Source organism: Colossoma macropomum, unplaced genomic scaffold, assembly GCF_904425465.1.
Source record: "Colossoma macropomum unplaced genomic scaffold, Colossoma_macropomum, whole genome shotgun sequence".
Lineage (NCBI taxonomy): Eukaryota > Metazoa > Chordata > Actinopteri > Characiformes > Serrasalmidae > Colossoma > Colossoma macropomum.
This window is the reverse complement of record NW_023494793.1, coordinates 39,953,063-39,978,872: the sequence shown is the minus strand read 5'-3', so window position 1 is coordinate 39,978,872 and position 25,810 is coordinate 39,953,063. Positions and strand designations below refer to the sequence as shown.

General features: G+C 41.5%; 1 protein-coding gene across 1 annotated transcript in view; it reads left to right on the top strand.

Moving 5' to 3' along the window:
- The window catches only part of acsbg2 (acyl-CoA synthetase bubblegum family member 2), a 46,549-nt gene that overhangs the window by 14,307 nt on the left and 6,432 nt on the right, over positions 1-25,810 (top strand). The window contains 11 exon segments of the mRNA XM_036579535.1: positions 5,097-5,365; positions 9,409-9,497; positions 13,867-13,987; positions 15,184-15,264; positions 15,432-15,581; positions 17,742-17,918; positions 19,975-20,156; positions 21,631-21,873; positions 22,593-22,758; positions 22,760-22,811; positions 24,032-24,171. Coding sequence (XP_036435428.1) covers positions 5,097-5,365; positions 9,409-9,497; positions 13,867-13,987; positions 15,184-15,264; positions 15,432-15,581; positions 17,742-17,918; positions 19,975-20,156; positions 21,631-21,873; positions 22,593-22,758; positions 22,760-22,811; positions 24,032-24,171 — 1,670 coding nt within the window.

Here is a 25,810-nt window from a genome sequence, read left to right as displayed (position 1 = left end):
GGCAGCCAATCAGAACAGGGCTATGCGTATGTCCCTGGTCCAATGATGTTTTGTTGTTTTGGCATAAAATGCGGCCTGTGCAGAAGTTATGAGATATTTTTATTCTATGTTTTATGTTTTTCTAATATTTAAACACTGCAAATAAATAGAAATGTACATTGTGTGGAAAAATGTGGAGGGTGTTTTAACTTATTTTCACTTAGAAAAACAACTAAAGATATCATTTGTAAAAAGAAATTGTGCTCTTTTAAATCTTAAACTTCACAAATGTCGTAAGTAGCCCTGAAGTCAAAAATATAGAATATGAGCCCTTTAATAAAATTGCATCGCTGCTGATCAATAAATCCAATAACTATGTACAAAAAGTGTTTTGCAAAAGTCAGTAGAAGTAAACGGCTGTATTACTGCTACAGTCTCACTGCATGTACCAGGACACACCACGTATAGTCGTGATCTTCACAGCAGTAGTGCTGATTTATTTCATACATATTTGAATTGTTAGTTTTCTAAGAGTCACAAAGACGTATAGGAGGTTCGGTAAACAGTCTGTCAGTGTAACGACTGTAGTGAAATGACTGCAGTATATATTAGTGCTTTTATGATTTTAGCATATGTGAACAGTACCACTGTAATACTAACACCATGGAAACGTTTACTGTTTTCACTGATATGCAAATGCACCACAGACAAACACATACAGTCGTATGCAGAAGGTCAGATGGCATGTTTGGTTGATTTTCTGGTTGTGAATAAGTGAACACATCCTCTACACAGAACACACCTCTGCACATTTTAATGCACAATTACTGTTTATTTGTTTAATATAACATATTGGAGGAAAAAAACAACATGCAAAACGTGGCCTGTGCAAAAATTATGGCACATTTTTCTCTGTAGAGGATCTCGTTTCCGCTTAGAAAGTCACCAAAACGTGTAAATTTGACCGCGGGGTGTTTAAGCTTTCGCATATAAGTGCGGAGTTCCTCTTTAGATATACAGATGACTTTATTCTAGTCCTCATATGACACACGTGCTTCGCTCTACAGGAAAAGGAGAAAGCCCTCAGTGCTGATTCTAACACGTACTTATTTAACCCGGTATTAAGATTTGTTCACCGTCATGAAGGCTGACTGGATGTGCTTATATAACATCAGCATGTGTGAATTCCAGGTTGATGAGACCACCGCTTCCCCCTAGAGAGGAAGTGTGTGAAAGGGAAACAGTGAACAGTGAGCCTCCCAAATCTCCCTTCATTCATATACTCCCCCAGTACAGCTCAGCTTCCTCTTTCCCTCTCGGCTCTTCCAGTTAACGCTTTATAAACACGTTACAGAGAATTTAAATATCTCTGCGAATGCAGAACTGACATGCTTTCAGATCTAGTTTTAGAAAAGCAAGTTCATCCATTTTTCGTGGACACTACAGTCATATGCAAAAGTTCGGGCACGCCTGGTCAAATAAACGTGTTCTGTTGATTTGCAAATAAGTCAGCATCCTTTACAGAGAACATATCTGTGCACATTTTAATACACAGTTACTGCTGTCGGAACAAAACCTCGTATCTCCATAATGGTAACTTTACAGGAGAAGGAAAAAACCCGCTTTACTTTTAATGTAAGTCAATGGAACCAGACTTTTCCAAGTAATTTTGGGCCGTTTCTTTTGATCCATTTTTCATGACCTCATGACACAAAAATTAAGATACAAATATATATATATATATATATATATATATGTATATATATATACACACACACACACACACCACACACACACACACACACACACACACATATTTCCAAGTAATTTTGTGTGTATTTTCCTGCTGTCGGAAAATCTTCATTTTTGTCGTTTTTCAGTTTTTGACATAATTTGAAAATACCTGTTGTTCTTCTACATTGTGTGTGAATTTCATGCTGAATGGACCAAAAGAAACGACCCCAAAAAAATTTGAAAAACATCTGGTTCCATTGACTTACAGTAAAAGTAAAGTAGTTTTTTTCCTTCTCCTGTAAAGTGACCAGATATGAGGTTTTCTTCCGACAACAGTGATGTGTGTGTGTGTGTGTGTGTGTGTGTGTGTGTGTGTGTGTGTGTGTGTTCATATTTGAGTTTCTTTCCTATTGAGGAAGTTATTTTCACTTACAAATCTCAACAAAACATGTAATTTAATGCGGAGGGGAGTTGTTGGAACATTCGCATATAACCGTGTATGAAGCTCTGAAAGGTAGTTTCAGTCGGAGTCAGCCGCGGCGCTGCTAGCGCACTTTAAACGTTTTGTTTTTAAGTAACTAGTAATGAGAGGAGAACAGATTTTGTTTTTTTTCATTCTGAAGAAGTCCCTGACCCTGAGTGAGGGCAGTGACAGTGTGAAGGTTCGGCAGGGTGTAAGGTCACACAGCCCTCAAACAAACTTCCGCCCCTCCCTTGTTTGTCTGTGTGCATTTAAACAGTGAATAAACAGCCGGCGTGTGAAAACCCAGACGCTTCCACCTCTCTCTGCTGAATGTCATGTTTACACTGGGGGACGGACGCTCTCAATGAGGTCACCCTGCCACGGGGGTCACATGACCTACAGGTTTACTCGTCAGGTTGCTGAGTTGGCTGAATTGCAAGCTAATTTTTTTAGAGGGTGTGTAGTGAAGACAAACACTGTGTGGGGTTAGCCTGCTGTGTTTAGACAGCGCAGTGTGTGATAAGTTGATGCTCTAATTGTGTTGATTTCAACCTTAAAGGGGAATTCCACCAATTTTTCATAAAATTCTGCATAATTCAGCCTTTGAGATGTAAACAAAGTCATTCAGAGTGGTTTATTGTGAAATAGTCCATTCTAGAGAAACTTACTGACTTCTTTACAGTGGTGGTGATAGGAACCAGGGGTCACCATGACTACAACACAAATATAGCCATTTTATTTACTATCCAGCACCATCAGTGAACCTACACGTGTCTTCTGAGTTTAACATGTGATGTTGATGATGGCATTGAACTTCTCAGACGTCTGGTTCCTATCAGCACCACTGTGAACAATTCTGATTCATTACGTTTCTCTACCGTTTCACATCAAACCACTCTGAATGACTTTGTTTACATCTTAACCGTTTAATTATGCAGAAATTCAGAAAAGTGACTGGGATTCCCCTTTGTTTTTCTAAATCATTAGAACCTCCTGTTTATAACAGCACTTAAACTGTTTGGATTAAACAGCTGTTAAATGAATGTCAGCAGCTGTTTTTTTTCAGTCTGTTTATGTAAAAAGTAGTATTGCTGAGAAGGACTTAAGTGCAGGATGTGACTGCAGGGACGAATGAACTTTGGTAGCCCTTCTTCTAAAAGCTGCTCATTGCATCAGAGGTGCTGGTGCAGTGTGGCTGTGAGTTCAGCCCGTAAAGAATGAACTAAGCTTTAATGAGGATCACTTCTCTACTGTGTACGCATGTCTGGTACTCGGGGGTCAGTGTTCTGTGACGGAGGGCTCTGCTCTGAGACGGCCTTGTGTTCACAGACAGCCTCGTGCTGAACCTTTGGATTCTATTTATACATTAGTTACAAAGTGAAGCTAGTCACAGTGATAGTTTGGCGCTAATTGAAGTTCACACAGATTTCCCCTGACCCGAGTGCAGTCGATAAGCCAAGATATGTTGGCTTCTTCCGTTCTTGCATAGTCGTATGCAAAAGTTTGGGTCAAATAACGTTCAGTTGGTTTTCTAAGCGAAAATAAACACATCCTCCACAGCCCATGTGTCAAACACAAGGCCTGCAACCTGATCTGGACAAAATTCGGCCTGCAAAAGTTTTTTAATTTTCTATTAATTTTAACCCGTTTCACAATGCGCTGCACTACATTCCCCAGCATGCACTGCAACGTAATGTCTGGTCTGACTCTCCTACCCCAATAACAGTCTATGGGACTGCAGTTACACCTCAATTCTGCACAATTCTGCACCAGTCATATCACCAAACACACTGGGCTGCATTTCAGCTGCAGTTCAACCAGCATAAACACTTAACGTCAGCTCAGCAGCTCAGAAACTGAGCCCAAGCATTAATGAACTTGCAGTAAAGAAAGGATGGCAGGAGTCTAATTCAGGCAAATAGGTAGGTTTTAAAGACTGAGCTCCTGGAGACGTTTAAATTTTGAGTTTTTCAAGTGTCCATGTAATATTGTAATGTATTTAATCTACTACAAGTGTCTGTATTTCACTGCTGAAGTTTGTGCGTATTTTGAATAAACAATGGCCTCTCGAGATTATAGCACAACATTGAATTAATATGAAATATAAGCTTTTTTTCTGGCCCCAAAGATTTGTTGAGATTTTTATATTTTTTTTTTATTCGGCCCCTTTAGTGGATGAGTTGGACACCCCTGCTCTACAGTGAACACACTTCTGCATGTTTTAATGCACAATTACTGTTTATTTGCTGAATTTAACATATTTGGCAAACAACATAAAATGTGCAAAAGTAATATTATACATTTCTTTTTTTAATACATTTGGCAGACACTCTTATCCAGAGCGACTTACGATTTGATCATTTATCACAGGAAGGTGAAGGTAGTGTTAGGAGTCTTGCCCAAGGACTTGTTATAGTGTCGGGTGCTCACCCAGCCAGGGATTGAACCCCAGTCTACAGTGTAGAAGGCAGAGGTGTTACCCACTACACTACACCAACCACTTTGCTTATTTTTCTAATAAGCAGAAGCAAGAAGTACTGTTGGAGAAGTACTGTCACTGCTGGAGCAGGAAGTCAATATGTCTCTGGTCATATTAAACACAGTTAATCTCATCATATGATTTAAAAGACACAATTCTTGTTTTCCTGTTAATTTTCTCTCATATTATAATTTACCCGCCTCTTCTGATTTTTTTATGATGTCACTGTGCACCAGCAGGCGGGGCAAGATAATACTAAGCAATGATGTGTTTCACCCCACTACCCCCACCTATCATCAAGAGAAAGCGCTCAGCCTGCTCAGAAACCCACGTCGATACCTGTTTCGCTCACAGATGCATTTCAGAATGGAAGGGTTATGAATATGAATTTGTGTTGACTTTAATAAACAACCCAAACCATGTTTGCTGTGTGTCCTGCAGCCAGTGCCCAGCGTCCGGCCTCTCTGCCTCTGCCTGCGTCGGGGTCGGAGCTGCAGACGACGGACAGGAAAGGCGAGGTCAAGCTGAGGATGGGCGATTCCGGGCCGGCGGCTGAGCCTCCGGTCACCGTGCACCAGGCCTTCACCCGGGCCGTGGAGCGATTCGGCAGCTACACGGCGCTCGGCTGGAAGGACGGAGAGGAGTGGAAAAAATACAGCTACAGCGAGTACTACCAGGCCTGCCGCACCGCCGCCAAGAGCTTCCTCAAAGTGAGCCCCCACAAACACACGCCTAGTATTTACTGTAGCAGCTCAGAATTAAGCAGCAGTTTAGCAAAAAATCTAATACAGATTCCCCCTTACCTTAAATGTGATCAGTCAGTCTGAAGTTATTTAGTTTAACACTACAGCTATATATTTATATATATATATATATATCCACCACCCAAATAGTACCTGCTCTGTGAGGTCCATGGGGGTCCTGACCACTGAAGAACAGGGTAAAAGGGGGCTAACAAAGTATCAGAGAAACAGATGGACTACAGTCTGTAACTGTAGAACTACAAAGTGCACCTATATAGTAAGTGGAGCTGATAAAATGGACAATGAGCGTAGAAACAAGGAGGTGGTCATAATGTTATGCCTGATCGGTGTGTGTGTGTATGTATGTATGTATGTGTATATATATATATATATATATATATATATATATATATATATATATATATATATATATAATATATATATATATGTATATATATATGTATATGTATGTGTGGCACCATGGCAACAGCGCCGAACAGAAGTTAAAGCCTGTAAACGGTGGAAAAGCAGCTCATCTCACCTTTTTCTCCTTCGTCTCGCTCTAATAATGAAGCTGAGAGCTGATCAGAGTTAATTATCTTCTCAGCGAAGCTCGTTCTGCTCGTTAGTTTGTGCTGATGATGAACGTGATTCATTCACGTGACGTTACTGAGTAGGATGAGCTCATGAGGGTCATTTCAGGACACCGGTTCATCACATTAATGACAGATTTGAATCGCTTACCTAAACGAGTGTGAACCATCGAGTCAGAGAGATCAGATTTGAGCAAAAAATCAGATTTGAGCAACGAGGCTTGTAATGTGAACGTAACCCATGTTGGATGCAGATTGGAACTAAATGTTGCAGATCTCCAGCAGGAAGCTTGGTGACCATTGCTCTGTTAGATCTAACCTTCCCCGAGATATTGTTGCTCTTGGAACAAAAACTTTTGAAGTCATTTTAGATCATTTCATCATGAAATATCAGCGGAAAAGGCTGCGAATGTTTCAAACAGTGTATAACATGAAAAACGGAAATAATTGAGATAAAAGGTTTTGGCGAATGCGTTCCGTAGATAATCACCCAGTTGAATAAGATTAGAGTAAGTGGTGTCAGATTATCATCTTTATAGCAATAATATTAGACAAAACAGACTTTATCCTGGTCAAGCACTCTTGCTCTAATTGGCCAGATCTTACGGATCATCTCCTCTTATTGACAGAGTGAGCTGTGTTGAGTTCTGTGTGGACATCTGTCCTCATTACACAGCAGTGTTATCTGAACTGATGCTCTAACCTGCCTGATAAGAGGATTGTTTTGGTCTCAGAGGAGAGATATAGTGGCACACTTGGCTGATGATTTGATCGTTATGTACTGTGTATACCAGCAGCAGTTGTAGGTCACAGGTCTTTTTTTATTGGTGTCAGTAAATGTAGGGTATCCGTCATACCAACACCATAAAGTTACAGTAACTTGTGAAAAGGCCGTGATTTATGGACAAGAACGAGAGAAAACCATAACACATCCACATATAACACTTCTTCTTCATAGACAATGCATTAATATGAACCATGAAACAATGACTGTGTAGATTCCTGCTTGTGCAGATTCACTCAGCAGAGTGGAAACCCTGGTCTTTCACCTTCACCCTTAAAAACAGAGGCTGGTCTTCCGTTTTAGCAAAGTGGTTGTGCTGAAATACAAACGTGCCCTCCTCGAATTAAGTACCTAATTCAGTTTACCAAGCATTTCAACAGCTGCACTTTTATTAAAAGGATTGGTAACATTTAATTAATGTCAGGAAAATGGATTTACGTATAGATTTAGGGTCTCGTGACCGATTTCCCTTGCAAGCCTCATACAACAAGCACAAACAGCATGATGGGAGGGATAGCTGGACTGGGCAATGACTGAGCTGGACATGCAATGTCCTTATAACTAGTCAGGGAGGCCATAGATGCACACTTTAAATTAGAGATGGAGCTTTTTTTTTAAATAGATAAACCAAAACTTGACCTGACAAAGGAATGAAATTACATAAAGCCTTTTTATTGCTAAAAGTAAAAGAAGCTGCTGGGCAGCAAAAATCAAAACAATTTTTTTTTTTTTTGTACAAAATTTGATTTTGTTGCTGGCAGTTTGTGCAAAAGCTGGATGGAAACATGCAGTCATTTGCAAAAGTTTTGTTGTTTGAGAATAAGTTATCTAAATGACACATCTTCAAACACAAGGCCCACCCCCCACACCAATCTATGTGACTGCGCCACAAAAGAAAGGGATGCCGGGTGTCCAGTTCAAGCGAATGGGCAGTTTAAAAAAAAACCCTACTGTACACTGGGGGCATTTAAAGAGGTCTAACAGTGATCTGCAGCTAATGTAGACTATAAAATAGTTTTTGAATCGTTCAAGTATTCAGTGCCTATTTTTTTACCACTGTAGGTTTGGTATATTTTGAACAAACAAGGGCCAGTTGGGGTCAAAACGTTAAGTAAATATTTAAATAAAAACACGGCCGGGCCATGGATTTGTTCATTTTTATTTTGGCTCTTTTAGTGGTCGAGTTTGACACCCCTGCTCTCCAGGTAACACACTTAAATATGGCCTTTTCTTTCTTTTAAACGTGCACAATTTCTATTTATTTAAAATATTAAAAACACACAAAATGTGCCATAACATTTGCACAGACCTCATTTTGTATTTAATTTGGTTTCCGCCCAATACACAGTATTGAGCACAGTAATAGTCCTCATTGCTATTAAGAAAAAAAGGCCATGGAACCAAAATGCAGAATAAAGGTGAAGAAGCAAGAAAGAATAAAATACTATTGGTTAGATCAGAACTGAGCCGTGTCGGTTTCTCTGACCTTGTCCCACCCGCCGTATTCTCGCCCAACCCTGTGAGTTTGACCTTAAAACCGGCCGCGCTGACCCGCAGGGGAGCAGGATGTCAACCCTGACAGGATCGTGCTGCTCAGGCTGGCTCAGGTCGAGTTTGTTTAGTGCTTATTGTGAAGATGTAGAGTTGTGTAAGAGTCGTGTAAGAGCGAACGGCTCCCGCCGCCCCCCGAGGCTCACGACATCTGAACTCCTCGACCGCTGCAGGGCCGAGGAGGAAGCCTCCGGAGGCGAGGAGTGTGCGTACGTGTATATGCCTGAATGTGCTCGAGGGTATTTGGGGCGTGTGGGTTTTCCACTTGGCCGGTTCAGATGTCATTCGCTCAGTTGGCCATTTGCTCTCTGTGTAGACTCCGTAGTTCACACTGACCCTGTTTATTAGGCTCAGCTCTTTTCTGCCTACACTGACTTGGCCATTTTATTAGAAACACCTACCAGATCGGTGCAGGTCTACAGTTACAGACTAACCTGTAGCTTAACTACAAGGTCAGTGTCACTGCTGAGAAAGGTCCCTATGCTCTGTGGTCTGCAGTGCTCCAGTGGTGGTCCCTTTCCATTGAGGCCAATACGTTGTATGTTCTACACCTGCAGTGCTGTGCAAAAGTCAGAGACCACCCATCATGACATCATCACAATTTCCAGTCAAAACGGCGGTTTGAGTACAAGTTATTCATTTTTTGAAGATATTTTTGAGGAGATTAGACATAATTCACTTGCATGAGGTAGGAGAAAGTTACGGAGCCCCGCTGGGGACACCCTTATTAACATGTGGGAACAAGATCCTAATGCGTGGCCACAACTTATTAAGGCGTGGGACTATGATTACAGGGTTAGTGTTTGGAATAAATTGGCAACTGTGTATATCCTTTGTGCTTTGCACTGTAGTTTCTCCAGAAGATAACAGATTTGCAGTAGTGGTGTCTGAACCCGTTCTGATATGCACTAGTGTTTGATACAGAGTGCATCTGTCTTAGTGTGACACTCAGAAAAGAGCCCTGAAACAGCTGCAGAAGGGTCCGTCACCACTCATGAGGGAGACCCCAGCCTCGGACTGGACTATACATGTGTGCACAGGCTTGCGTGTGTCCTAATGGTGTGGTTTGTGTGTTTCCACAGCTTGGTCTGGAGCGCTTCCATGGAGTCGGCATCCTGGGCTTCAACTCCCCTGAGTGGTTCATCGCTGACATTGGAGCCATTTTTGCCGGGTGGGTGTTTGTTTATCTGTACGAGAAGCCGGCCTTTGCCCTGGTGTCTGGTTTATGGCTCTATAGCTGCAATGTAGTCATAACATACAGCCTTGTGTCTGACACCACAGCTAGCATGCTTTATTTATTGCACCACTTTCATAGATTGCCTTCACTGTGTGGAGGTGACATTGCTGCTAGTGCATGTGTGGGTGTGAACACTATCCGTTTAGAATCACATCAGTCACATAAAAGACTCTTTTTCTCTTAGATAAATGTATAATTTGGGTGGTTTTTATATACCAAAAACAGCCATCATTTATTGTTACATGACCATTTTACAACCACTCTTTATTCCTTAGTATTAAACAGGCTGTTTTTGTTACTGTGCCTTTAAGAGTGATATACCTGATACATGTAAATGATCTCTGTTCTGATTGGCTGCACTGTGTATCTGACTCAAAAAGCAGCCTGAGTGGGCGGGGCTAATCTGCTGTAGGCAGAACAGGCAGGTATGTCGGAATATGTTGGGTCTCCTGACATCATTAAATCAGTGAATTCAAACTTTGAACTTCTATGTTTAACTATTAATTTTAAAAAAGCAAGGAAAATTCAGTTTCCCATGAAATGACCCTTTTCATAATTGCTGATGTTTTGTTCAACAATAACTTATTTTCAGTACTTTCTGGTCTTATATAGGTTATGTTTTATTTTGGGATGCATGATTTTAATCAGCCAAGATCAGAATCTGCCGATTTTATTTATTTTTTTTTCTTCAAACACACATTAGAAAGAGCTTTTTAATTTATTATTTTGATTTTGCTCACTCTGATAAAAAGCAAAGGAGAAAATAGTCTTATTTATGTTGCACCTTTGACTAATACACTAAACTGTCACTGGGGCAGGACCCAGTGACAAGAGGTCACTGGGGTGGGACCTTCAAGGGTACATCTCAGTACCTTTGGTCAGGGAACATAATTGTTCCATAACCCACAAATACCAACTTTTCACCTGGAAAAACATATTTAAGGTTCACAATCAGACCTTAAAACCACTGTTTGTACCTTTGAGGGAACATTTACACTGTTTGTATCTTGATGAACGAAAAATGTACCTGAACAGAACCTTCATTTCTAACAGTGTAAAGTACTGAAAATGTGCTAGTGTTTGTCATATTTTGCTTAAAAAACACCCACTGGCCAATTTGGCTGTAAACAAATTGTAGTTGGTCATAAAATAGTAAAAATTTATCAGGGTCCCTAATTTTATTCAGTATTTGAGAAGTTATCTGCCTTAAAATTTGATGGTCATTTTTCAGATACACTGTTAGAAATGAAGGTTCTGTTCAGGTACATTTTTCATTCATCAAGGTACAAACAGTGTAAATGTTCCCTCAAAGCTCCAACAGTGGTTTTAAGGTCTGATTGTGAACCTTAAATGAGTTTTTCCAGGTGAAAAGTTCGTATTTGTACCTTTTCATAACCGAATGATTTAAAACAGAACAGTAAAATAAAAGCCTGGAGACGAGACGGGGTGTGTGGAGTCAGTACAGCTTAGAACATATCATTTCAGTGGATTATGGTTCAGTTATGTTCCCTGATTAAAGGTACTGAGATGAACCCTTGAGGGTTCCACCCCAGTGACAGATTAGTACCTTTATTTCTGAGAGTGTACAAGACATTCTAGTTATTCTGTCTCTGTTGTTTTACAGTAATTAGCCGCTCTGTTCTTTTCACAGCTTCCTAATAGTTGGAAATTCACTGGAAAAAATAGGGCAGTATCTGAAAAACAGTCCCATTCTAACTTCGCTTGTCAGGGCGAATAGTCTGTGCATTGTTTCTTTTGTTGCCTGGAAATAGATGCGGCTACACATTGTTTCTAACTGTTAGTGCTGCCATGACTTCCCCATGCATATTAGTGTTTGGTGTGACCCCCTGACCGTGTCATGCGATGCCTAGAAGGCAGCATTTGGTGAGCTTTGCCACAATAAACCATAAACCAAAGGCATTTCTCCACTGATAACAGTCTGTATTGATGTGCTCTTAGGCAAGGCACTCAGCAGCGACTACTCGAAGGCCACTGACCTGCGTTTGCTTCAGACGGAGTGGTCTAAACTCAGGACAGGGTCTGTCTACTGGACTGCAGCGTTCTGCAGACATATTTCTATGTTGGCCACCAAAGTATTGCTGCAGTAGAGCCCATCATTACCTTTATTTATTAGGGCAAGTGGTGTACCTGCACTGTGTGTCCAAAAGTTTGTGGACACCTGATCGTCCAGCGTTTCAGGGGTATTTATAGTGCGTTTGTCCCTCTTTGCTGCAGTAACAGCCTCTGCTCTTCTGGGAAGGCTTTACACTAGATGTCAGAACATTTGCTGTGAGGATTTGATTGAGCGTTAGTGAAGTCAGGTACTGATATTAGGTCATCAGTTCTGCATCTCAGGCTTATTCCAAAGGTATTGGAGCTCCATCACTCCAGAGAACACGGTTCCACTGCTCCACAGCCCAATGCTGGGAGGCTTTATACCCCTCTAGTTGACGGCTGACATTGGGCATGGTGACCTTAGGCTTTCATGGCTGCTCCAAAGGGCCCCCTTCAATGGCTCAGTGCTTTTCTATGGAGATTATTCAAGCAACAGGTGAACTTTAAAGCTGAATTCACTCATTTGAAGGGCTGTCTAGACACTTTTGGACATATGCATAATGGTGATCCATCTGATTAAGTGTCTCAGATATTTGGGTAGTTCTTGACTTTTGACTCGCACTGTATTCACTATTGTGTTATACAGGTGCTGATTCTTCAAATACGGTTATATGCAAAAGTCACATATTGGTCAGATTATATATTTTGTTGATTTTGCGAGTGAAATTAAGTTAATGGGGACCTATTACGCTCATTGTCAGTGTTCATGATTTTATTTTGGGGTCTACTAGAATGGATTTACACGCTTCAGAGTTACACATTACTTTTCTTACACTGTACATCTCTGTTCACTCTCTGTGTGAAATGCTCTGTTAGAGCTTCTGTGTCTTTAAGCCCCGCCCCCGATGAGCCTAGTGTGCTCTGATTGGTCAGCTCCCCCTCTCTGTCCTGAGTGGTTAACCGCCAGAGCAGCATCCTGCTTCAGGTTCCGCCCCTACAGCGCCGTCGGTTCTCCCGTATCGGTTTGAGCCACAGTCGATCCTGAAAGTCAGGTAGAACAGGTTGGTAGACTGAAGCAAGTTAGACTGGAACCGGACGATGCAGAGCGGGAAGTTTTTACTTTGTAGCTCTCTCGTGTGAGGGCGTGGCAAGCTTGCCGGTAGGCGGGCGATAACGTTTGTGTTACAAGATTACATCATCTTCCAGTGAGGCGTTTCAGGCAGCTGAGAAAAGTGGTTTCTGTGACAAACACTAAAGGAAAGGGACAAACCAGAAAAGCATAATACACCAATCAGGCATAACATTATGACCACCTGCTTGTTTCTACACTCATTGTCCATTTTATCAGCTCCACTTACTATATAGGTGCACTTTGTAGTTCTACAGTTACAGACTGTAGTCCATCTGTTTCTCTGATACTTTGTTAGCCCCCTTTTACCCTGTTCTTCAGTGGTCAGGACCCCCATGGACCCTCACAGAGCAGGTACTGTTTTAATGGTGGATCATTCTCAGCACTGCAGTAACACTGACCTGGTGGTGGTGTGTTAGTGTGTGTTGTGCTGGTCTGAGTGGATCAGACACAGCAGGGCTGCTGGAGCATTTAAACACTGTGTCCACTCACTGTCCACTCTATTAGACACTCCTACCTTGTCAGTCCACCTTGTAGATGTAAAGTCAGAGACGATAGCTCATCTGCTGCTGCACAGTTTGTGTTGGTCATCCTCTAGTCCTTCATCAGTGGTCACAGGACGCTGTTGGCTGGATATTTTTGGTTGGTGGACGATACTCAGTCCAGCAGCGACACTGAGGTGTTTAAAAACTGAAGTGTGAACTGAGTGTTTCATCCTGGCTACATGCAGGGCAGCCATTTAGAACAGGGCTCATTCGTATTGTAAATGAGGGTCACCTTCAATGTACTTCCGAGTTGAAACAAAAGTTGATTGATTTGATTGTATGCGAAAGTTTGTGCCCCTGGTCAAATTAGCTGTTTTGTTGACATAAAAAGAGGCCTGTGGAAAAGTTATGACCCATTTTATATTATATTTATTCTCCAATATGTTAAACTCAACAGATAAATGGAAATTGTGCATTAAAATTCATGATAAAGTCCCATATTGAAGTTCTCTGTAGAGAATGTGTTAAATTTTCACTTCAATTCACACAAAATCAACAAAACATACAGTTTGACCGAATCTATCAGTGCTGTGTTTTAGTCCGGTGCTCATGCAGTCTTCTCTTGTGCCTGCAGTGGGTTTGCCGTGGGAATCTACACCACCAACTCTCCAGAGGCGTGTCAGTACGTAGCTGAGAACTGCCAGGCCAACGTCCTGGTGGTGGAGAACCACAAGCAGCTGCAGAAAATCCTGCAGGTAAATACGGGCGGCTTTTAATCTGTGATTTTTCTTCCAACCCCTTCTTTCACAATCTCTCTGTCTTCCCACACAACTTCTACTTAAAACTACTTTAAACAGGAAAGGATTGATGTGAAGTTTAAAGGCTGTGTTGAAACATCAGCCTCTTCAAAGGTGTGGTGCTGTTTTCGTCTTCCTCTTATTTCTTTTGCAATACACTTGCTGTAATACTGGACAGTACGTTTTTTAAATTGCTCACAAATATTACAATAAATACAAATATTATTAATTCAATAGGTATTTTATGTATATCAGTGTTCTTTGTCTGGTTAAGGAAGCCCAGTATTATTTATAGTATATAAATATACTATATATATATACTATAATATAATATACAATATACTATACAGTACATTGTTTGACTATTCAGTGCTTAATTAAGTTAAGGTTGAATTTTTAATTTTTATTTCCTAAAGTCCACTTATGATGAAATTCATATTTATGTCCATTTTCTTACCTCTGTTTTACCAGTTAAACAGGCTAATCTGTGTAAATATACTTTGTTTTTGGGCCCAATCTCATTTCTTATTTTTACCCCTACCCCTTGTTTTCGAGGGTCATCTTGCCCCTTGGGACTAATTTACAAGTCATAACAATTTATGTAAAAATACCGGATGTTTAAAATATCACAAGTGTCCAGCGTAGGGTTCTCCTTTAGCAGCTGTAGCCAGTCAGCAGCCTGTCCATGTTGTCCACCCTCACACACACACACATTTGCAACCACATACACACACAGACACACACACTAACAGCAGGCCGTGTAGGAGGAGAACAGAGTGAAGGACACAGCGCCTCCACACTTTTACTCCCCACAGGTTCACCCAACACCACATGTGTAATATAAATGTGTGGGGGGTGAACAGAGTGAAGACACTGAAAATGGGTTATTTTATATGTTCTTCACACAAAATGAGCAAAGACCAAGAATCTGGGATTGAAATAATAATAAATCGCATCATTTTTTCTTTTGGTAAACACTGAAAATGGGTCCCACAGACCTGAACACCACACAAGGGTTAAAGCCAGGAGACAGTTAAACAGTGAACTCAGACATTGACTTGAACTAATTACCAAGCCGTGTATAGATAATCTAAGCTCTGTCTCTGTTTTAAGCTCTGGGTAATGAACTCCTGATTCTTTCGTTCTTGTTTCAGATCCAAGACAAGCTGCCCCACCTGAAAGCCATTGTCCAGTACAAAGATGCACTCAAAGAAAAGAAGCCAAATCTCTACACGGTAGGAATATTTCCTTTCACGCCACGTCAGACTCTTAGCGTGTGTGTGTGTGTGTGTGTGTGTGTGGTTGTCTGTTTGTTTTGAATGAGCTGTGATGGGTGGAGTGTGTGTGTGTGTGTGTGTGTTTGTGGTCTAACTGACACTTTTTTTCTTGGTTTTCCTCAAAGTGGGAGGAGTTTATGGCGCTGGGCCGCGATGAGCCGGACACTCAGCTTGATGACCTCATCGCGTCCCAGAAACCCAATCAGTGCTGCACGCTCATCTACACGTCTGGAACCACCGGGCAGCCCAAGGGAGTCATGCTCAGCCACGACAACGTGAGGATCTCGCCCACACAAACACAGAATCTGTGATTGGGCTGTTGCGTTCTGATTGGCTGTCCAGTCAGATGTACATTAATGAGTATTTTTCATCACATATTTAAGTTTCTCTTTGAGGAATTTCAGCTAGTAAGCGACAAATCCTTGGTGTGTTTTCGAGCCCATTTTGTTTCGTTTCTTATGGGTGTGTTTTTGTTGTAGCCCAGACTCTCTGGCTTGCTCTCAGTCTTACCCTCCTTTCACACGGGCAGCGACTTTTTGCCTCTTGTCGCCCAGATCACTGATGGTGGGCATTTCTGAACTTGTACTTATTTTTATTTAATCCCCGTGTCTCTGCGGTCAGTTTGTGAGGAACACTGTTTGGTCTTTGTGATTACTGTCTATTTGCGACGAAAGCACCGCCCCCATTATTCCACCTGTTGTAGGAACAATTATCTAGGAACCAAAAATGGAGCGTACCGTTTCACGGTGGCGGAGATAAAGCGCGTACTACGCTGCTCAATCAGAGAACTTGTAGAGAGGAAATTTACCACTCTGCAATGTCTTCTGGGTTTCTCAAACGCTAGAGGGCGCTCCCGAGCGAGTCCAAAATGAATGAGTTGATATGGAGCATTTGAGCAAAATCATAGTTTATAAATGCTTAAACATTTTTAATGCGAAAGTATTCGATTATTTCCTGAACACAGAGCAGCGTAAAACATTTTAACACTGCTGTTATATTTTAAGAGCTTTTAAACTCCAGTTATAGGAGTTTAAAACTGCGCCTCATGTACGTTCATGACATCAGTGAGCACAAACAGCCAATGAGCTGCTCCGCTCGCCAATCAATCATCACGCTCTAGCAGTAATGCCCGCCTCCTGCGCCATTTACTCCCATTCATTGAGGACTCACTCGCAGGCGCCCTCTGCTGTTCATTACTATTGGTAATTGCCACGTCGCTTCGTACCTTATTTACATAAAGTTAAACTCTGCTCAACTTTGTCGCGTCGCTGACTCTGCCCACTCAACGTTCGCCTTGCCTCCTGTTGCCGGAAATCGCCAGCTCTCATTGAAAATGAATGACCTCCGACCACTTTGTCGCATCGCGTCACAGCCGGTGAGAATGCAGGGTTAGAGGTAACTAAAGATGCTGTTGCTATTAGTGAACAAAATGTGGATAAAACTAGCCAAGCAGCTACAAACGTATGCAAAAACAGTGTTGTACAGTCACTGGAGACCTTAAGGTTAAATTAACTTTATCATCCATTACAGTGGAAATGTTCTCCTCATGTTCTCCCCATGTTCTCCTCATGTTCTCCTTCTGTACAGAACAGCTCACATATAATAAACCTTTAAAAATGAATCTACATATAAAACGCACAAAGCTGTTCATTCTGCAATTCAGCAAATGATCAGCAGCATCTGGAACAGAATCGTTTTATTACGGGGGAAAGTAAATCTGATGATGTATGAGGGCTGCAGAAATGTTTATTTGTACTAATAAAACACTGACATTACAATAAATGCAAATGTTGTACAGTAAGTAGTAATTCTGTGTATGTCAGTGTTTGTTTAATCATTTCCAAACCTCTCCTTGAGGAGGTGCAGCATTGCTTGTAGTCATCATCCAACAGCTGGTTTGGGTAATTAATCCTTCATTAATTTAAATGGAATTGAACAAATCTGTGTGGTGGTTTGAGGCGTCCAGGAGGAATTTGGAACCGTTGTTTAAACTAGCTCGCAAAATATCGACGACTTTTTAAACAAATTCTCGTGACTTTTTACTGTGTTAATGTTGATCTGTATGTTTTCTAATGGTGTATGTTGTGGATTTTGTAAGCAAACCTGATTTACTGCGTGATAAATGGTTTTAAATAATGTGCTTAGATGCCAATAATGTTCTCCCAGGAGTGTGTGGTGTACGTGTGAAATATAAGACGATGATTTTCCCAAAGTAGATTGTGTCCAAATGTTTACATGTGAAGATATTTTTCTCTTTCCCACAATAAAGTTCAGTGACCGTTTGTGTATTATTGGATGAGCAGTTGATCAGAGGACGGCTGCTGAAACTGTTATGGAGGAGGATTTATAATCTCTCTCTCTCTCTCTCTCTCTCTCTCTCTCTCTCTCTCTCTCTTTCTCTCTCTCTCTCTCTCTCTCTCTCTCCCTCCCTGTAGTTGACATGGACAGCATTTGCGACTGCTGGTCACATCCGTCTGTCCGAAGCTGACCAGTCTCAGGAGGTGGTGATCAGTTACCTGCCTCTCAGTCACATCGCCGCTCAGATGATTGACATCTGGATCACCATGAGAGTGGGCGGAGCTACGTATTTTGCCCAGCCTGACGCCCTGAAGGTGTGCTTTATCTCTTTGGCTCTTCTTTGCTGGTTTTCAGAGTTGCATTAAACGACCAGCATGGAAAACCTCATTTCAGTCGCCTTTTCAAAATAAGAGTTTGATGTTGTCTGTAAAACATCAGAGTTTCAAAACAGACGAGTTACTTTCTAGTCAGTACGATCCATAAACGTAAACTACACTGCAGAAGCAGCTCGTTCTGAACATCACGGTTGTGAAACACCTCTTACTCCAAAATCTTAACTTTACAGAGGAAGAAAAGAACATTTTAACTCTGAATGGAAGTTTCTATTCATTTTTGAGTGTTTAAAGTTTTGGCTCATTCATGATTTTCAAACTTTGTGCATAATTCAGTGGATTAATTTATTCAGAGTGGTTTGATGTGAAGTAAGAAATGTACTAACTCAAATTTCTTTACAGTGGTGGTGATGGGAACCAGGCGTCGCCATGTCTACAACACAAATACAGCCATTTTATTTACTATCCAAAACCACCAGTGAACCTACACGAGTCTTTTCTACCCGTTTCCATCATGTAACGTTGATGATGGTGAAATAGTAGTTAATCAGGAAAAATAATCGTTTTTTTTTGTTTTGTTTTTTGTTTGAGAGGACTATTTTGCCTTATAATGCCCTGCATGTACCCCTCCACCATGAATGGATTTTGAGTTTTAGGCCAGAACCTTCTCACAAAACTCATAAAAACAGTCTCAGTCATCAGGCAGCAGATTCATAACCATTTCATATAACAACTCTCTTTAAGAGGGGGCCTTTCAGAGGCGTTAAACTCTTCAGACGTCTGGTTCCTATCAAAACCACTGTAAACAGTTCTGACTAAGTTTCTCTAGAACGGAGAATTTCACACCAAACCACTCTGAATGGCTTTATTTGCATCTTAACTATTTAATTATGCAGAAATTTCCAGAAATAGGTGTAATTCCCCTGCAACAGCAACATCTTGATTACAAGTTAAATACCCATTTCAGGTCATTTCAGGGCTTCAGTGCTTCTTCATACCCCTCTGGGCTGTTATGGGTCACTCTCCCAGCAGCTCCCCTCTCCTCCTTAATCTTGTTAGATTAAACCGAGTCTGTTTAATGCCGTCAAAAGCAAGCTTAGCAAATCTCTTTGCGGCTTTAACTGATGTAGCAGGACACGTTCTCGGCTTCTCAGCGAGGTTCCTCTTGTCAGCTTCACTGTAAGCCTGATGTTCACAAAGAGTACTTTTGATTTTTTAAGTGGCCACTCATTTTCTGCTCCATGTCATAAACAAGAGCGGCCTGTTTGTAGGGGTGCCTCAAATTTGGAAGGGCCTGTTTTTAAGTAATGGGACATTAAGTGAAACATGCTGTGGGTTTTCTGAGCTCACAGTCTTGGTCGTGTGATGGAGGACTGATCTGGCTGCGGTCAGTGGCTCGTCTCGGATGGTTTGTGCAGCTGTTAGCCTTCATGAACCCATCTGGGTTCCATAGAAACGTACAGATTCAGTACAGTGTAACTGTAATGCTTTAATTTAAGTACATAAATGTCTAAATAAGTCTAAGAATATCCAGACAGCGCTTCTGATTAGTGAACGGCTGCTCCCATTGATTCAGTTGTGCACACACAGATTGTGCCATCTCCATTGAACAGCATTGACCAATAGAATGGGATGCAGCCACACATCAGCTTTAGGTCACCATGCCCAATGACATGCTGTCTAGAGGGGTATAAAGCCAGCACTGGGCTGTGGAGCAGTAGAACTGTGTTCTCTGGAGTGATGGAGCTCCATTCAGTACCTTTGGGATGAGTTTGTGATCCAGAACTGATCATCCAACATCAGTACCTGACCTCACTAATGCTCTTGTGGCTGCCATCAAATCCTGACAGCAATGTTGGAACATCTAGAGTAAAGTCTTCCCAAAAACTGCAGCAAAGAAGGAACAAACTCCCTATTAATACTCTTGATTTCAGAAGAAACTCTGGCAGGATATCTACAAATTTCTGGCTGTAAATATGTATGTTATGTATATGTATGTATATATGTATATGAGAGAGAATCTCTCTCTCTTTTTCAGGGCTCTCTGGCGAACACCCTGCGTGAAGTTCGTCCCACTGCGTTTATGGGCGTCCCTCGGGTGTGGGAGAAGATGCAGGAGAAGATGAAGGCCATCGGAGCCAAATCGTCCACCGTGCGGCGGAAAGTAGCCTCATGGGCCAAAGACGTGGGTCTGCACACCAACCTCAGCAAAATGGAGCTGTACGTAATCATTTCAATGAAGAGCGAGAACGAATGAGAACCAATCTCCTTCGCAGTTTGGCCTTGTTTACCTCACTGTAAAAGGGGACCTATTATGCTCATTGTGTTCATAATTTTATTTTGGGGTCTAGTAGAACAGGTTTACACGCTTCAGTGTTCTAAAAACACATTTTTCTCACACTGTTCATCCCGATTTACCCTGTCTGAAACACTGTTAGAGCTCATGTGTCTTTAAGCCCCGCCTCCCGATGAGTGCAGTGTACTCTGATAGGTCAGCTCGCGCTTGTTTTGATTGGTCAACTGCCACAGCGCTTCCAGGCCTACATGTGCCGCCCCTGTCTTGCAGTCTGCAGACGGACCCTTCTCTCCTGAGCAGCTGTAAATTCCTCTGTGGATGTTTTTCCAGCAACGTCTGTTCTGCCGTATCAGTTTGATCCAGAGTCAGTCCTGAAAGTCCGGTCAGCGTCTTCTTCACCCAGCTACAACACTGAACACACTCCAGTAGTTGCTGTGCACTGTGTGTGGCCGTGCTGAGCTTGCCGGGCAGTAAGGATTGGGTTATGAGATGACATCATCTTGTAACAAAGGAAAAGAGCTGGAATTCAAACGAGGCATTTCAAGCAGCTGAGAAAAGTGGTTTCTGTGGGTAAGAGATTCTCCCTCTGGCCTGTGGGCCAAGTCAGGCCTGTGACACAGTCCTATACGGCCCGCAAAATGATTTAAATTTTCTATTGTTTTTAGTCCGTTTCACCCTGAGATGCACTACATTCCCCAGCATGCACTACAACATAGTGTGCATTCTGACCCCCAACACCTTTGAGTCAGCGGTTACCCAAAAAGAAAAGATGCCTGGTGTCCAGTTCAAGCAAATAGGCAGTTTAAAAAACTGTTTATTTTATTTAGAAACTTTTTTGAATGAGTATTCAGTGCCAATTTTGCTGTTGCAGCAAGTCATTGGGCACCTCTGGTCCTACGTTTGCTTGCTGTCCGATATTATATTTTGGGGAATTATTATATTATAGGGAATGCATATATTTTGCGAGGGTATGCAAAACATTTGCGAGGGAACGCAATGTCATTAACTTTTTTTATTTATTTATTTATTTATTATTATTTAGGGGCTCCGTACCCTTTAATTATCAATACTAATATATAAAAGTAACAAATAGAAATGGAACTGAAAGATTATGAAGTGGAAGTGAGAGATTATGAGGCAGAAGCACTTCCAAGCGTACAGTACAGCATGCTCACTCTCCGCTGGGCTGGTCATGATCTGATTAGTGAGGCTGTGCTGTGTAGTTTGTAATTGATATGGCTGGATTGTGTCATTGTCATTACCTGTTGTGTGTAATTTTGATAGTTTTACACAAGTTGCTCATGGAAACCATCCCAGCTTTGATTTAGCATGTTGTCATGTGAGCAGCAGTGATGGAACTGAACTCTGCAGTGTATTCACGGCTGTTTTCTCCGTCAGAAATGGCTCCGTGTCCCGAAATCCGCTGAACTACCGGCTGGCGAAGCGTTTGGTGTTCCGGAAGGTTCGCAAGGCTCTGGGCCTGGATCGCTGCCGACAGTGCTACACCGGAGCCGCCCCCATCACCAAGGAAACGCTGGAGTTCTTCCTCAGCCTGGATATCCCAGTGTACGAACTGTACGGCATGAGCGAGAGCTCTGGACCACACACCATCTCGCTGCCCGAAGCTTTTAGACTGACCAGGTACTCACAGGCACCACCTCACTGCCCAAGCATTCAGATTAACTATGTACACTACACGCCAAAAGTTTGGAAGCAAGCAGAGGATTTCTTTAAAGCAGGGCTGGCCCACAATGCTGTTGGCTGGGGAGGACGTTTGATTTGGCCTGACAGAAAGTTACCATAACCCCAGTATTCATTTACTGTATAACCTGTATAATTATCTGCCTATTAACTTTGCGTTTTTAAGGGTTTAGTCGCACAATATAGTGTAACGTTAATAACATACAGTTGTGAAATGCATTCAGTTGTATTTTGATTGTCCTGTTGGTCCTGAGGTCGGGCTAAACGATCGTTTTATATCCAAATCGCAGTTTGAAAGCGTGCAGTTTTCAAATGGCAACAGCTGCAGTTTTAATTATCTAATATTAGTCAGTGTTGCAAGTTTCCAGTGGATGAATTTAACCTGTTAACACAGAGCTAATAAACTCAGTCTGATTAGAGCTGCAACAATAAAGTTACACACGTTTGGCAGAACACTTCTGTACCATTTTAATATAAACAAACGTATTACTACGTGTTAACCCCCCCCGCCCCCACCCCCCCGCCAGTATATATTTTACAGAAAGTTACTATTGCTTCCAAACTTCTAAGCCTGTGTATGTAATGTGCATTTGATACACTCATGCCTGTTTAATCACATATAATGATCATAGTGTGTATAACCCTGTTTTCCTCCACAGCTGTGGGAAGGTGATCACAGGCTGCCAGACGAAGATCTTCAGTCCGGACGAGGAGGGGAACGGAGAGATCTGCTTCTGGGGACGCCACGTCTTCATGGGCTACCTGAACATGCCGGAGAAAACGGACGAGGCCCTGGACGCAGACGGCTGGCTGCACTCCGGGGATCTCGGGCAAACACGACGACAATGATTTCCTCTTCATCACAGGACGCATCAAAGGTACCGTCCCGCACCCTTCCACCTCAAAAAGTGCTGTGATATATAATATATATACATACATATATATATGACTGCTGTCAGAACAAAACCTCGAATCTCCAAAATCATAACTTTACAGGACAAGAAAAAAACCTGCTTTACTTTTAATGTAAGTCAATGGAACCAGAATTCTTTCCAGGTCATTTCTGGTCGTTTCTTTTGGTCCATTCATCATGAAATTTACATACAATGTAAAGAGTAACAGGCATTTTCAAATTATGTTAAAAACTAAACAACAAAAATGGAGATAATGTTCCGACAGCAGCGATATACATTAATGCATTTGTGTAGGGACAACCCAGTGTAGTTACAATCCCAAAAAAACACGTCATCCATGTAACAGGTTTAGGTAGGTTTGCTTACATTGTGTGTTGCGGTCAGGTTGCATGCTTTGTTGATTTGAAGTAAAAATAAGTAAACAAATCATCTTCAGGGAACAAATGAATAGAAATTGTGCACTTAAAATGAAATATCGCTGCTGTCGGAACAAAACCTCGTATCTCCAATATGGCAACTTTACAGGAGAAAAAACTACTATACTTTTAATGGAAGTCAATGGAACCAGACTTTTGTCCAAGTCATTTTGAGCCGTTTGTTTTGGTCCATTCATCATGAAATTTACACACAATGTAAAGGACAAATTTTGTCCGCGAAAAATTGGAGGTGAGGTTTTGTCCCAACCACAGCGATATGGCACTCGAAGTGCACAATTTCTATTCGTTTTGACTAATTTTACCTTTTGGAGAAACATAAAATGTGAACTATAAAATGTGCCAGGACTTTTTCACAGGTCACATTTTTATGTTTTGGTGTTTTTCAAATATGTTTTATTCATTAGTAGTCATTTAATCATGCATTAAAATGCGCAGACGTGTAGAGAATGTGCTACCTTGAGTTCACTGAACGTCATTTGACCAGAGACGTGCACATTTTTGCATGTGGTTTAGGTAAATAGTCTTGGTGCATAATGAGTTTTGCTTTGCTTTGCTTTGTTTTTCTCTGACGAGTTCTTCTCAGCCAAATCGTTTTTATTTTTTGGGACCCTTTTTTGCCCCTTCATTTACATTAGATACTGAATTGTCTGAATGAGTCTTATAAGCGTCTTAATCTTAAGATAACAGAATTATAAGGCTGCAGTTTAAGGGGCTAAATAGTGTGTTCTGTGTGTGTGTGTGTTGCAGAGTTGATCATCACAGCTGGAGGGGAGAACATCCCGCCGGTGCCTATAGAGGACGCCGTGAAGGCAGCTGTGCCCCTCATCAGTAACGCCATGCTGATCGGAGACAAGAGGAAATTCCTCTCGATGCTGCTGACCGTAAAGGTATCAGCATCATCAGCCTGTTCATTATAGAGCTGTTTCAGCTGAGGATGCCAGTGTAGCCGGGGACAGTTCAGCCCTTAGAATTCACAGTTATCAATAACAAAAGCATGTTTTAATTTGATACGGATCATTTCTCACTTGTAGCTCATTCACAAAAGTGTGGAAAGTGCAGATTCTAAACTTTCAGTCTGTATCGCCTTTGAAATTTGTTTGTACATAGAAAAGGAGATGTAATTTGAGGAGTTTGAGGAAACGTTGTGTATATTAGTCTCGTTTTGTGAACCTTTATATTTTATATGTATTTTGTACATTGAGACCGGTGATGCATGATGGTATCAGAATTATATGGATATTAGATAATTGGTTAAAAAAAAATTCGCATCAGTCAGATTTACTCCACTTATTTTACTGCATTTGTTGGCCTAGAGAAATAAAAGTTACATTTCTTTCCAATTTCTACATTTTATAAATGTTTATGTATCAAAATCAGCAGATATGTACGTGAAAAATATCAGATATCCGCATCGGCTCACGATTCCCATATTCATGCTTCCTTAACTGAAACAGACAGAAAGGAATCAGCAATGAAAGCTCAAATCTGTCCATACAGACTGTAAATCTAATGTAAATATAATTGTATAACTACATAGTTCATTAAGCCATTGCATTTAAATAGCAGCAAAACCACAGCAGCGCCTCTAAACTGAGGGTGAAGGACAGGCGGGTCCCTCTGTGACCTTCACGTCTTCAGAGTCAGGTTGAAGTCTGGTCAGGGTTGGTGTGTGTACTCTTACTCATTAACATGATCTTTATTCAGCTGCTGACCGGCAAATCCCCATGTGCCAGTTTAGGGAAAGTACACCGTGAAACAAAACAAGTGCTCTCGTCGTCCAATTACAGTCATTATCCCGTCTGCCTGATCTTATCCTGGTGGATAAGGGATCTTCTGGGTGTCATAAAGTGCACTAAAACTGTCCTAATCTAACAGCCTGATAAAATTCCCGGCAGTTTAAAGCTGCTTAGATAAGCTGCCTGGCAGGGTGCTTACATTTTAGCCTTCTGTCTCCACCTAGTGGCTGGTTCTGGAAACTGCAGTCACTTGTCTGGTGGATTATTTGCTGTGTCATCTTGCTCCCCCTGGTGTCAGCAGGTGGTAAATGCCAAACATCAAATAAGGGGTTTGAGCTGAACAGAAGAGATGAGTTATTTTGTTGGCCGTGTTTAAGAAAAAAGACTCTGTTTAACGTCTGTTTTTCTTTCTCGCCTCTCTTTTTTCTTTTCTTCTCTTTCTCTCTCTCCATTTCTTCATTTACCTCTCTCTCTGTTCTCTCGTTCTCTTCTATCTTTATTTCTTGCTTTTCTCTCTCACTCTTTGTTCCTTTATTTCTATCTTTGTCCCCTTCTCTTGTTCCTTTTCCGTCTATCTTTTTTTTTTCCTCCCTTCTTTTTCTTCCATCCATCGGTTTTCTTCCTCCTTTTCTTTCTTCTTTTCGCTTATTTTTCCCTTCTACTCGCTTATTTCACACCCTTTTCTCTTCCGTCTCTCCATCTGTTTCTCTCTCTCTCTCTCTTTGTCCCCTTTTTCCATCTCTTTCACCTTCTTTTGTTCTCTTTCTCTGTTTATCTTTTTTTCCTCCCT